Source organism: Chelmon rostratus, chromosome 16, assembly GCF_017976325.1.
Source record: "Chelmon rostratus isolate fCheRos1 chromosome 16, fCheRos1.pri, whole genome shotgun sequence".
NCBI classification, from domain to species: domain Eukaryota; kingdom Metazoa; phylum Chordata; class Actinopteri; order Chaetodontiformes; family Chaetodontidae; genus Chelmon; species Chelmon rostratus.
In genome coordinates, this window is record NC_055673.1 from 24,177,810 (window position 1) to 24,191,474 (window position 13,665).

General features: G+C 42.6%; 2 protein-coding genes across 2 annotated transcripts; one reads left to right on the top strand and one right to left on the bottom strand.

The window, feature by feature from the left end:
- Positions 1 to 1,391: 1,391 nt before the first annotated feature.
- Positions 1,392 to 7,130, top strand: pex11b (peroxisomal biogenesis factor 11 beta). The gene is made up of 4 exons (XM_041954849.1): positions 1,392 to 1,719; positions 3,096 to 3,211; positions 3,293 to 3,494; positions 4,465 to 7,130. The coding sequence occupies exons 1-4, from the start codon at positions 1,664 to 1,666 to the stop codon at positions 4,877 to 4,879; spliced, it is 789 nt and encodes a 262-aa protein (XP_041810783.1). The 5' UTR covers positions 1,392 to 1,663; the 3' UTR covers positions 4,880 to 7,130.
- ilf2 (interleukin enhancer binding factor 2) lies at positions 6,310 to 13,074 on the bottom strand. The gene is made up of 15 exons (XM_041954848.1): positions 12,968 to 13,074; positions 12,403 to 12,462; positions 12,261 to 12,303; positions 11,491 to 11,595; positions 11,294 to 11,371; positions 10,779 to 10,881; positions 10,305 to 10,370; positions 9,914 to 10,030; positions 9,281 to 9,359; positions 9,076 to 9,163; positions 8,843 to 8,904; positions 8,629 to 8,743; positions 8,212 to 8,302; positions 6,889 to 7,052; positions 6,310 to 6,495 (listed from the first exon to the last, which is right to left on the bottom strand). Exons 1-14 carry the CDS (start codon positions 12,970 to 12,972, stop codon positions 6,901 to 6,903), a joined length of 1,164 nt encoding a protein of 387 aa, XP_041810782.1. The 5' UTR covers positions 12,973 to 13,074; the 3' UTR covers positions 6,310 to 6,495; positions 6,889 to 6,900.
- Between the last annotated feature and the right edge of the window lie 591 nt (positions 13,075 to 13,665).

Consider the following 13,665-nt stretch of genomic DNA (forward strand, 5'->3'; position numbering starts at 1 on the left):
ATATATACATCATCCCATTCACAAAACGGCAAACATGTTTATTCTGACACTTATATTGAAAATATGTACTAAAGAATTGAATTTGGCTGTTAGAATAGTGTTATTTTTATTTTGTAGTTCTTTTCTTGTAAAGATGTGCTGCTCTTGTAATGTTGACTGTATATTAAAATAAAAAATAAAAAAATGGCATTGTCATATTTCTACAAACTGCTAATGAAGTACTGCTACCAGTTCATGATTGAATGTCTTTTCAGAGAACTCTGTCAGACAGCTTCACTGAATGTCTACATGAAACAAGGACATCAGTTCTATTGGGCAGGAGAGACATGTCCCCCGAGGTCAGCGAAGTTTCATTTGCAAGATTGATGTAAATGTACATGCAGTAAATGCACAAGTACACATGTATAAACAGCATTATATACATATCATATACAGTTTTATATCATTCACATAGGTTGAGTTTTTTTTTGTTGAAACTCAAACCTAGTCTGACTTCACTGTGTTTCTGACTGCTGACACCAAACCTCCAGGCCGGACATGAACTTGCACATACTGTATGTTGGTTATGTTATAGTCAGTCTACTCCTCTGCAGTAGTGAAGTACAGCAGGCCACATGGAAATACAGAGAGAACACACACAAGCCCTCCAACAGAGCACAGCATGTTGTCAGTGAGGAGGAGGGCCACTAGAATCCTGCCCCAACATTCACTTCTACACCACAGGGCACTACACCCAGAAAACAGCACAAAACATCCACTGAGAAAGGGTCCAAGGTTAACACCTGGAACTGCTCCTTTCTCTGAAGAAGAACCTTGAACTGTGTTTGAAAGCTCCACAATGCTGGCAAGTGGATGTTTGAATTGAGATTATTTACTGACACACACTGTTCCCAAAGTCAATAATAAAGTTCCATGGTGCAATACAAAGCTACTTGGTTAAAAGAGTATAATCTAATGCTGACTCACTGTAAGCCAATGCAGACTTCCCCCAAATGTTTTATATCAAGTGTTAATGGAGGACAAAATACAACACATTTACAGTAATTGATATTTTTCTTACAACCCAATGCTAAACAACTGGCTGATGAACATACCATAAGGACAGTAAGTCCAAGACACAAGTCACTGGAATCTGGATCAGCAGTTTCCTTGGTAATACATTACGAAAAGTATATGTATATTTTCTTGATTAATTACTTAAAACAAAAAGATCGAGCAAAGAGAAAGAGTTCTCTCCTGTACTTTGCTGCCAAGCTTCTGCTCCAGTCCAGTGTGTGGCGACAAGCCACGTACGCGCTGTTTTGCGAAGAAGAAGAAGAAGAAGAAGAAGAAGCAGAAGAAGAAGAAGAAGAGGAAGAAGAAGAAGAAGAAGAAGAAGAAGAAGAAGAAGAAGAGGCGTCAGCAGCGGAAGACGGGACTCGGAAGCGACTTATATCTGTGTGCGAGGAACGCGAGATTTAAATAGATGGTTTAGCTCTTCTGCGGTTAAAACTCCTAACCTGTCGGTTTAAAAGCACTAGACATCGCGCTCAGCATTGTCACATCTAGCTTACCTGCCAACTAGCATCTAAAGAGTTACTGACATAAACAGGTAGCAGCTTGAATTAGTTAGGTTAACTAACGTAACCACCATTAAGTTACAGGCCAAGAAGAACAAGCTAGTATGGAGTCCTGGGTTCGGTTTAACGCTCAAAGCCAAGCCAAGGAGAGAGTTATTAGGTAATGTTACGAGTTTTGTTAACAGTTACAATATCGTTTGAAATCTCACTGTAGCTAGCAACTATTGATAACCTTAACACAAGTTACTCACACAACTAGTTAGGTAGCCTTTGTTAACTTGCACATTTGCTAGGTTGATACAAGTATAAAACTAACGTTGTTCAAACTGGTTAGTTGTAGCTTCGACCTTACAGTGATAACACTTTCAGCTGAATTGGTCTGACTTGGTTTAATGTTATACATTTGATTTAAAAGTTAATTTCTTCCTTAAGTCTTAATGCTCTAGTCTACAGTTAGCTAACAGTAGATTTCGGTGTTGTGTGTGAGCTGCACCACAGTCAGTTCTACCACTGAGTTATGGTTCTGTAATAAATGTAGAGTATGGTTAAATGTGGGGAAACCTGCTCGTTCTCTTTATTGTTTGACTATATAAGTGCATTTGAATCCTTCGTATGTTCCCTTTGCTTGAATTTTGGCTCAACTAAACATTTAGAGGGGGCATGGTAAGTCTTTATTACCATGGGGCTATTAGGCTAGTTGTTACATTCAATCTGTCTGACTGTGGCACAGTGTTCATTTCAAGGTTGCTTTTCACTGATCACATTTTGACATCCCTGCTTTCAAATTCATTGCAATTGAAATAAACCTCATTAACAACAACAAGAAGAGCCTGCAAAACCTGCCTGCTGACTGATAACTTACTGCCAACAGGTCTCTTTTGCTTTCTTAATTGTAGTGATTTTGTTAGTTTATGATGTAATATTGTACTCTCAGTGCTCCATATTTAACACTTATGCTCTGTGCTGCCAGCATCACAAGCTGCACATCTGTTTTCTTCTCTGTGAATTGATGTGATCAGTGTCTGATGTGTCAGGTATGTTTTTCAGTTATTGAATCAGGTTTTTAGCGAGCCTGATCTCATCAGGTCTGAGTTGGCTTTATGAAACACTTTAATCCTCGTTCAGTGTTGTTAGGCTCATTCAAGTCAGGCACTAGCCCAACTGATACTGGATTTTGTAGGCCAATGCTGATATTGATATTTGGGAGTTCTAAAAGTCTGATAATGATATATCAACATCTTACATATACAGCAATTTTGATACAGATCCCTTATTCTGTTTTTTAAATTGTGACCAAGACATATCACAGTGTAATTATCTACTCGTCAGTGCTCTGTGTGGGCATTTCTGTACTGACATTTTTTACTTACTGGCTGAAAGAGATGCGGATAGACCTGCAATAAGCTGATACAGTGGCCTAACTGAGCGGATTGATGGCTTTACATCTACTTTTAATAATAAGTCTGTTTTCCTGATGCTCTTTTATGAAACAGCCTTGTGGTCAGCTTAATGAGCATGTGTGTTCTCCACTCACAGGGCTGCTCAGTATGCCTGCACCCTGCTGGGTTACACTCTGCAGAAGGGTGGGGCAGCGGCTGAACTTAAGAAAACCGTCAGTCAACTGGAAGCACACATGAGCCTGACAAGAAAGTGTGAGTGGAGCAGCCAGTTTGACTTCTTTTCCAAGCACCAAAGCTGAAGGACTGTGGCTTATGTGTGTTTGTGTCCCAAAGTGCTGCGTCTGGGAAACTCTGTGGAGGCGCTGGAGGCTGCCAAGAGGGCCATACACCTTTCTGACAGTGTGTTGAGGCTCTGCCTGACCATCAGCCACCTCAACAGAGCCATGTACTTTGCCTGTGACAACATCCTGTGGGCTGGAAAAACAGGCCTCATCTCCAAACTGGACCAGCACAAATGGAGTCAGAGATCGTTCAGGTGAGTGAGTTTCTTTCTGGAGTCAAGAGTGGCTCATGTCACTTTTTAAGCGGTAGCAGGACAAAGTTAGACAATGCAGATTTAAACCTGACATGGAAAACCACAGCTAAGCTAATGACTGAGCTCCTGAGGGGTGTATTATGAAGCGAGATGAATGGTTTGGTAAGGTCGAGCCTGAAACCAGAGTTTTTAAAATCACAAAGTTGGCTCTCTTTTAACCTACCAAGATCGCCATGGTAGCTTATGCTGTACGCCCAAAGTGCCACCCTTTGATTAATTCTTTTCCTGATGATATTCTGTATGGGTGATACAGATTCTCAGCTGAGGGAACATGTTAAACTTAGTGAGGCCAACATTAGTAGTTAGTAAAGTAATTAGTAGTGAACATAGCTCTGTAATTACAGCAGCACAGATTTTACATATTGCATTGCGTTGTGGTTTTTTTTTTTTTTTGAGTCAAATGATACACCAGACATCTCTTTTTTTTATGTAAACACACACTGATGAAGATAACCTGGGTCAGCAAAGAAACTGTCATGAAACCCATCATCTCTGATTGGATTTTGTTGAGCCAGCTCACAGTAAGAAAGTCTGGCTATGTCGAACCTGCTTCATAGTATACCCCACTGGTCAAGCAATGCTAACAGACACATTGATTTTGTTGTGTCGTTTGCTTTTCTGGTCCCACAAAGCTCCGTGGACAGTCAGCAGGGGTCAAACCTGCATCATTTTCATTAGTCTCCATTTCTGGATTTCTGTTCATCATGCATCTGCATCACCAGCAGCATATAGACATTAGTTTCTGTGGCAGTGGAAGATCCTCATTTTTCACTGGATACATAAATGGTTAATCTAAGATGAGATCAAATTTCTGTTCATCAGAATTTCTTGTTGATTATTTGTTAATAGTCAACTGATTGTACTGTCGGTCCAAATTCAGTGAATCCCAACTGTTGGTTCAACTCTGCAGGTACTACCTCTTCGCTCTGATCCTTAACCTGACTCGAGACGTGTACGAGCTCCGCCTCCTCATTGAGTGTGAGGAGCGTTACAGAGCCACCAAATCTCCACCCTCACCCTACCCGAGCACCACCCTACCCGCTGACCACTTATCCTCCCCCTCCTCATCTGCCGCTCCGGCCACCATCGCCATGCCTGTCATGTCGGCGTGGGTCCGCAGACAGCTCCACCTGCTGGTGACGGTGCTGTACAACAACCCGCCACTGCTGTTGGACCTGCTGAAGAACAGTTGTGATATCGTCATTCCACTAGACCGGCTGGGGATTTATCCTACAGGGCCAGGCTTTGTTGGGGCCTGCGGCCTGGCCTCCTCCGTGCTCTCCATCCTGACCATGGTCCACCCTTGGCTCAAACTCAAGCCGTGAACCCAGATACACGTTGGACGGTTCCATCTGAGGAGCTACAAGGAGGGCTGAGATCAGACTCTAACAGGATTAATACAATGATCATTTTGTGAAGACAGCAGCTGCAGATATACTGTGATCACATTTTGAAATCGTGGCAGGGCATCCAAATCCTTCAAATACCGTCAAAATAAGTGATGGGTTGCATCCATGAGGACTCTTGAAACCCTGACCCGGGTCACAGTGCTGAAGTGTAGTGATGCTGCACAGAGCCCACTGCTGTCCTCATTTCCTTACACTCACATAAAGCTAACCCTCTTCCATCATGATCCCCTCATTCTACACATCCCAGTCCTGCAGCGATATCTCCCAATACTCTGAAATTTCAGTCACTTAGCAGCTCATACAATTCTTTCCAGGAAGAATGCTGAAAGTAGAAACTCACCAGATGCTAGTAAATCTTCTTTAGTGGGTCAAAAAAAACAAAAGCAAACAAAAAAAAAGATCTAGCCTGACACAGAAGGACCTTGTTCAGTAAAATGAATATACTAAGTGTGCTGCTGCTACAAACAGTAGTAGCAGTATGCAACTCACACGAGATTGTATTTGTACTTTCTATCCTGTGGTGTCTGCCCTCACACTGGCTCATATGAGATACCTGGGGTGTATACTACGACACAGACAGGCTTTCTAAAAACAATCCACAGTGGTCTAAGGTTGCTTCACCTTTCTTTTATTGTATGGATGATCTGCTGTGTAAACTTTAGTGTGGATATTACCTGAAGATAAGACTTAATTAATCTCACAATGGAGAAATTTACTGTTACAGAAGGGGGGGGGTGCAAATAAGAGCAATTCAAATGTGCAAATAGGCAACCACAAATATAAAGAAAAATGCCCATTTATTATAGAAAAAAGAAAAAATAGGTAAAGAGGGTTAAGTTCTACCGCAACCAGCTGCTGGTCACCCAGCACCATCTTGGAGAAGCACACCTCTGCCTGGTTTTGTCTTCATCCAACACATTTGGATTTTCAACATTCTTCCCACATTAGTTTTAGAGATGCTGACTATAAATTGAAAATGCTAAAGCATGAATGAGGGATGTATTTATAATAAGAGCAAAGGCATGTTTTCTTACATAGAATCTGATATATCATCACTATCACGGCCTGAATTTTTGTTACCATTCTGACTGGACATTCCTGTCACCCAGATCACCTTTTATTAGTGCACACCTACACGATGTTGGGACCTCAGTATCTGTGAAAATGTGCACCCATCTACTCATTTGTGTGCACAAATCTAACCTATAAATATCTCCCACATTTGATTTTGTTGAAGAGTTATATCGCTGCCTGTAATAAAGAGCATGTGTGTGGCTGGACTGCTACTTTTAGCTTGGACTCGTCAATATCTGCTTTGATTTTGGCACAAATAACAAGACTCAAGATAATTTACAAACAAAAAAAGTTTAATTCAAGATCGTTTACAGTTACAAATAAGAAGTAAAAACCAAAGGGAAGTTAAAAACTGACAACAAAATGAGGCCAGTCCTTTCTCTGTTGTTCCTGCTGCTGTTTCTGTCCACGCCATGGCCCAGCCGAAAGGACGTCTTCAATACACTGACCCACAGTCACTGCAGAAAGTGAGCAGAACAAGTGTGTTAGGGATGACTAGAGATGTGAAGTGAACATATGAACCTCTGGTGGTCAGTTTACACACATCACTGTGGTGGTTGACCTCAAAAACCTCCATCGCACAACAAAAAGCAGCATAACTGCATTAGGTGTACGCAGGTAAACGTGTTATGAACTGACCTCAGGACGTGTTTCTTCAATGGAATTTGATTGATCGTTTGAGAGCAACAGAGTTGATTGTATTTAGCTGATTAAGCCTCTCTAAAGTTGCTTGTCAAAGAAATACTGATATTTAACGCTTGGCAGGAAACAGCGACACACATGCATCACTGGAAAAAGTTAATGGAATGAACTCCTGTACTGTCGGTGGTAAAATGTGGAGACGCTCCAACCTGAACACTTCATCACTCCTGGGTCTCCATGCTCTCATCCTCTCCATCTCCTCCCTCCTCCAGAGCTTCATCTTCCTCCTCCTTCCTCTCTGGGGGTTTCTCATAGGCCTTCTCCGACGGCGTGACGATCACACCGTCCCAGGTGGACATCTCTGTCGCCAGGTCTGCAACAACAGTCTGATTAGTTCTTGTTCATTTTATTTGTGGAGTCACGGGTCGATACATAAATGATGTCCCATGTGGAAATACAGAGAAGAGGCTGAGGCTGCCCCGTACCTGCACATTCATCTATTCTACAACTCTCAAACTTCTAGATAATAGATTCAAGGGAATATCATATTGGATGAAAGAGTACTGGAAGCACAATTATTTGTCATGCTTTATGACTTAAAGAACTTACGACAGCTGAGCTTTAGAATGTCCTCCATCTCTTGTATTGGAGTTTGGTTTGAAAGGGCTCATTTCACGGTCTGTGGTAACGATCACTGATTACAGTGCAATGTACACATGAACACTTTAAAATGAAATTTTGTTTAAAAGTTGACTTCACATTAAGAAGTCAAGAGGCATTTGCATTCTTTCTGTCACATTTATGAAGTCCGCCTGGCCTGGTCTGAAGTCTGTGTGAGGTGTGCACATTCTCACAGCACACTCTTTTACAAATAGAGCTTTATGTGTGGGAGGTGGTGCATGGATGGTTTATGTGCATACACTGTGCCTGTCCATCCTGGTGAGGAGGCTACTGTGTGTTTAGTAGCTTCGGTGATCAGTTTGACGTGTTGAGTTTCACTGTGGGTCTTGGTGACAGCAGACAGAGCTGAAGACTGTGTGCCTGATGAATAATACTTCAGATCAAATCTCATCCTGACATAGTTTCTTATGAAGCTTGGCCTGTATACACTGCAGTGTGACATCTGGCATGTATCTAGAGTCCCATATATTTTGAGGAAACAGCAGAATTTTCATACATGCTTATATTACTATTATAATATCCAGAACCAGGTCTTATCTGCACTCAACTTGTGCTGCAGGCAAACAGCTGGAAATTCAGCCTAACATTCCAGTATTCCCTGTAGAGCAGGTTAGTGTTATTAATGCCACAGGTGTTTGACAAGGTGTGAGTTAAAGGACCGTTTTGGAAATGCGAGGACGAGCACCCCAACACATTCACCTGTACAAAGCATTTTTACTTGCTGTATTCCGAAGTGCTGAAAATCTTCATATATAAGCTATCAAGACAACGCAGCAATGAGCTTTCTATTCCCCTGCTGTAAATAGGAAACCCATCTATACTCCTCATATTGAAGAATGAGATTATCTTACAGCTGGCATCTCCTTCGAGGCCAAGGATCTTCCTGTAACCTCCATGAGAGAGCACCCTCACCAGTGTCTGAGCTGTGAAACACACCATGTCCTGCACAAACACACAAACTGAGCGTTATCACACTGTCATCAGGTTCATGCATCACTATGAGAGCTTTCAATCCTGTTCAGCGTGTCATAAATCAGACAGCTGGTGTGACCCATGCTGGCCTGTTCGAGCACACAGTTGTCCAGATGTGTGTGATCGCTGTTTATTACTGCCTTCTACATTATTGCAAACATAACTTGTGTGTCTCAGTTTATCCCAAATTCCACCAAAACAGCAGTAATGATGAGTCTGACTTTTAAAGACACAAATCATACAGAGCAGAACGGCTCACTGTATGGCCTGCAGTAAACCGACAGGAGCAGACGTACCTGCTGCTCCAGAGTCATCACTGTGTGTACTCTGAAGTTTCCACTCTCACAGGGGTCAGTGATGCCCACGGAGCCGGGTAGAAAGAGACCAGCAGCCAGCATCTGCAGGCACCGTCTTTAAAACACAAACACAGAGTCCAACACAGCGCACACAGACAACGTCGCATCTATAGTGACTGTATCTGAATGAAAACTGAGGTGAGTGGGAAACAACCTGTAGGCCACGTTCAGGGACAGGGGCTGCCTGGATGGGTTGTTCATCACTGCAGAGTGGCCCTGGAACAGAATGAACGCAGTGTACATGTACCATATACAACACCTGCCCAGTATACCATTCAAGGCTTAAGATGTACATGCAATCACAGGGGTTTGGTTTTCAGCCTGGTCCTGTTGTCAGGTCACATGTCAGGACTCAGGGAGTGTGAAGCAGCAGACTTGTGGTCTTACCAGCAGGTCCAGGATCCAGGGAGTGAGGGGTTCAAAGCCAGGGAAGCGTAGCCTCAGGTCCTTCAGCAGGCGGATCAGCACTTTGACCCTGAAGTTTATCAACAGCAGAGAATCCAGTGAATTCAGGGAAGCGGATTGTGTGGATGTGTATGCATGAATCAGCTCTGCATTAGGAAACAGTGGGAGTTAAAGGAGACATCCTCACGTTGACTGAGAGGCGTTCTCTTCAAACCAGCGGGCGTGGCGGATGGCGGCCAGAGCACTCTGCAGCACCTTGATGTCCACTGAAGAAACAACAAAAATAAAATGAAGCCAGGCTGAACCAGGGAGCTGTGTTCAGTTAATACAACCGAGGTCTGCCAGAATCAACACAGTGCAAAGACGGCAGATACTTCCATGAAACTCCATCACATAAGTGGCAACGTGGTGTTTGCACCGTACAATTTATTGTCACTGCCTCCTCAATTTTAGCATATCAAAAAATCCTTTACATGTTTTTGGTGTTAATTATTGAAATTTTGATAAATACAGTGACAGACTTATCGATCATAATGTACGATTTTACGGTGGAGCAAAGTTTCTACACAGATTTCCAGATGTGTTGTAGAAAAAGCACACTTTTCTAGGACATTCTGACATTTTTCTAAACCTTTTAAAAAGAATATAATGTTCCAAAAATGAAGTGGGCACAGTGGCTAGACTCCACCTGTGGACGGTAATGTGGCTAATGGTCGGAGTTGTTAACCCCTCAGCTACGGCGTTGCCCCAGAGACACTTCTGCTACATTCTGTGTGTGTGTGTGTGTGTGTTGTGGATACATGTGCTAGTAAGCTCGTACAGTGCAGTTCAGGGTCCAGCTTGCGCAGGTTGGGGGGGACGGTGGTGATGAGGATCTTAACGGTGGCATCAGCTGAGCTGATCTCAAAGCCCGTCTCATTGGTCAGCATGGACAGCACTGAAACCAGCAGATACACACACAGTCAGCTGCCCATCAGATACACACTGCATATGCACACAGTTACATTACCGTTACAATGATCAATCACTAAAACCTTGACAGATACAATGTGTGTGTGACTATTTTCACGGGACACACAACTAAATCACTGAATGTAACAATCCTGAATTAAATACAGTAAAAATGTCTAATGAATTCCACTGTTAAACTTAGAGCATGGACTTTATTCCATTTTCTTGAAGCTGTCAGGAAGTGAACATCAGTCCCTCACCTTCAGTGGGGTCCTGAGTGCGAAGGGTCTCCACTACTTTGTTGCCGAGAGCAGCAACTGCTTCCACTGTACAAGAAAAAAATCATCACGATCCAATTATACACTCATTAAATTACAAAGGGATCCCAATATGCTCACTTTACATTAGAGTGACAAAGAGCGTTCAGACTGATCCACAGGGGTCTTTAATATAGTAAAGCAGCATTGTCCTTCATAATGAGCAACTCAACACTGCTTCTTTGGCAATGAGATATTGTATTAAACCATAATACCAGACTATGATTTGTCTCATTGCTGCTATAACCCTGCAGGCTTTATGGGCTGCCAACACCTTGATGTGACAAGACCCAACACATTCAGAAGCCTTAGACTCAGAAATGATATGCACATTACCAGCAGTAACTTTTTAACAGGGTTCCACTTTGCATTATTACATTTCTACGCAGATGACATGATTTCCTCCTGATCACTCACATGTAGGGAGGATCTTGAGGATCACAACCAGGTCAGCAACGTTGTGTCCTGTTGTCATGGTGCCCTTCTTGTAAGAGCCCACCTGACGCACCTCTTCAATTTGCTATGAAGAGACAAGAGACACAACATTATTAACGTATAATGCAGTAATATTAAGTAGCTCCTATCATTCACAGGCTCCAGATCTATTGTTAGTCTGCAAATATTTACACTGAAGTACGATTTTACGTTGCTTTAAGATACTTAACGAGACATTCAATAGGTTTCTTCAAATAATACTGTATAGTTTTCAGGATATTTAAATGTTGCTGCTCAGTTTACGTTGATAGATTGTTAAACTTGGAGAATGAGATGTTCTAGTATAACAGTCCATCAGTTAATTTAGTATTGTGACTGTTGTGAGGGAAGCAAGTCAAAGCAGCCTTCATCACATTCAGCGATGTGGTAGTGATATGGTACACTACACACACTGATCTGCATATCAAGTCATTCAGGATGTTGAAAAAACGACTCACCACTTCAAAGTTGCCAGGTGCAACAATCAGGTTGTCTATGACATTGTTGATCTTTGTGACCAGGGACAAGATGGAGGACTAGATGCAGGAAGAGACCAACAACCAGGGGTTCCGTCAGTGAACACAAACAACGCACTGCATGAACTAATATTGGTGAGACTGATTGTTATTTAGTCAGCATACGTCTGTGGACTGACCTGCTCTGCAGGTGTGGGGCTCAGGTCCTGGTTTCTCTTCAGCAGACACTCACTGAAAGCCGTCTCGTCAGGTGCTGGCTTCACTCTGGGGAAGGCCATCTCACACTGGTGATAAACAACAGTCTGCTTCAGTGCACACACCACTGCTCAGCGCTTCATGTGCTTACTACTACCACCCAAGTCACACGAGTAAACCACTGAGGTAGTTTTATGTGGAGGACACAAATGCCACAGAAAAGAAAAACATTCTATAACTGTGATTTAATTTAACATCCCCTGAAAACTTCTGAGCTTCGTGCAGGAATGTGCAGGTCTGACCCAGGACCCGGTGGCATCACCGCTGGGTGGGGTTACAGGAGCAACAGAGCACACTTTTGACTATGACCGACCACATCCAACACCGATGCTGGCTGTCAGAGGTGACAGACTGAGACTCTGAACCACAGAGCAGTGAAACTCCTTAAAGCATCCATTGGTTCATTTGTGTCTGCCCTGTATGAACAAGTGCAAGCTGTTCAGGAATATCAAGAGGTCAGAGTCTAATGATGGAGCATTTCAGACATTTGAGTTACTTATTTTTTTCTTATGACGATGAATACTTAAACTGTTACAGTAAGAACTGCAGCCTTTTTTTTTCAAAATCAATATCAGAAATTTTATTTTCTTCATTTTTTGTTTTCCCTGGAAATCATGTGACCCAAAAAACAGCCATGAAATCGTTATTTTTCACGAGCTGAAGCTCCTGTTTAACACTAACTCATTTTACTCACCACATAAAAATCAAACGGGATGTGTGGGACAAATGGACGGTACCTAAACAGGAATAAAGAAAAGATGAGCAGTTTGTGGTTCGTTGATAATGACTTCACGCTGTCAACATAAAAGAAATAGCAGCTCGGTGGCTGAACTCACCCCTGGACCAGTCCTCCCCGGGACCCGAAGCGGCCTCCCCGGCCCCTGCCGCGGTCCCCTCTGGACACAAACACAGCAACATGTCGGGAATGCTCACACACATTTGCTCGTCGGAGCTACTGTTATCAGTAGTCTGTTTAGGCACTATTTCATCCCATTCTGAACATGAACGTTAAAGACATCTCACTAACCTAATGTACTAATGTGCTACGGTGCCATACAAATCAACACAGGTTCATTCATTCGCGCAGCTACTTGCCAGGGCGATGTTAGCTAGCGTTAGCCCACTCGATAGTTGATGAACTGCTTTAGAAAAGGACAAATTCATCTACAGCTAAGAAATAATCTAACAAGACACTTCGCGACGTGAAACTTGAAATCAAGAATAACGATATTGAAGTCGCTACCTCGCAAACACGTTAGCTGTTAGCCAACGTTCAAACAATGCACGCCGCTAGCGTCATGTTAGGATAACATAACCCCTTCTACTAACACAGGAGCTAGGGACTACAATTAGCATGTTTCTTGCATAAAACTGTAAAACACAATTGCATTTAATGATTACCTCATTGTGTACGACGTTTTGATTATTTAATGGGAAAATCCGAGGAGAACTGTTCACCGTCTTTACATAGACTACCCCCACTGAAGCGGCTGCTTCCTGACTTCTTCTTCGTCGTTTCTCGTCTTCTTCTCTGACGTTTTACGGCAGTTCGCAACCATGAAGTTGCAGAACTGCCACCCTCTGGTTTACTCCTCCTCTGTGATGAAAAGTGTATTGTTAAGGCTGCAGTGGCCAGTTCTCGCCTTTTTCCCCTGTCTGTTTTCTCTGGAAAACCAGAGTCAAATAGGACCAGAGTGGTTGACGTTGTATCAAATTTGAAACTGCTGGCTAAGGATCAGGGTAGATATATACTAAAATTACGCGTGCCTTTCTTACTCTCTTATAGCAAGACTATCAATCACGCCAAACTGTTTTTTTTTTTTAACAGTATACTACTGTATTTTGGTACCGGTCGGTGGATCACCTGGTACCGGGACGCACAAGAAATTCTTAATTATTTCCGTTTTATTTATTATCTGAGTCCAAGGATCTTTTAGTTTGAAAAATCTTTACTTTTGAAAAATGACCGTTACATCTCGGTCACTTGAGCGCTCAAATTTAACCCACAAGCTAGCAAAATGAGTAAAAAACAGACTTGTTTGGAAAGTTTCTTTGCGAATGGGAAAAGGCCCAGTGAGGAGGCAGAAGAAGAGCGACGA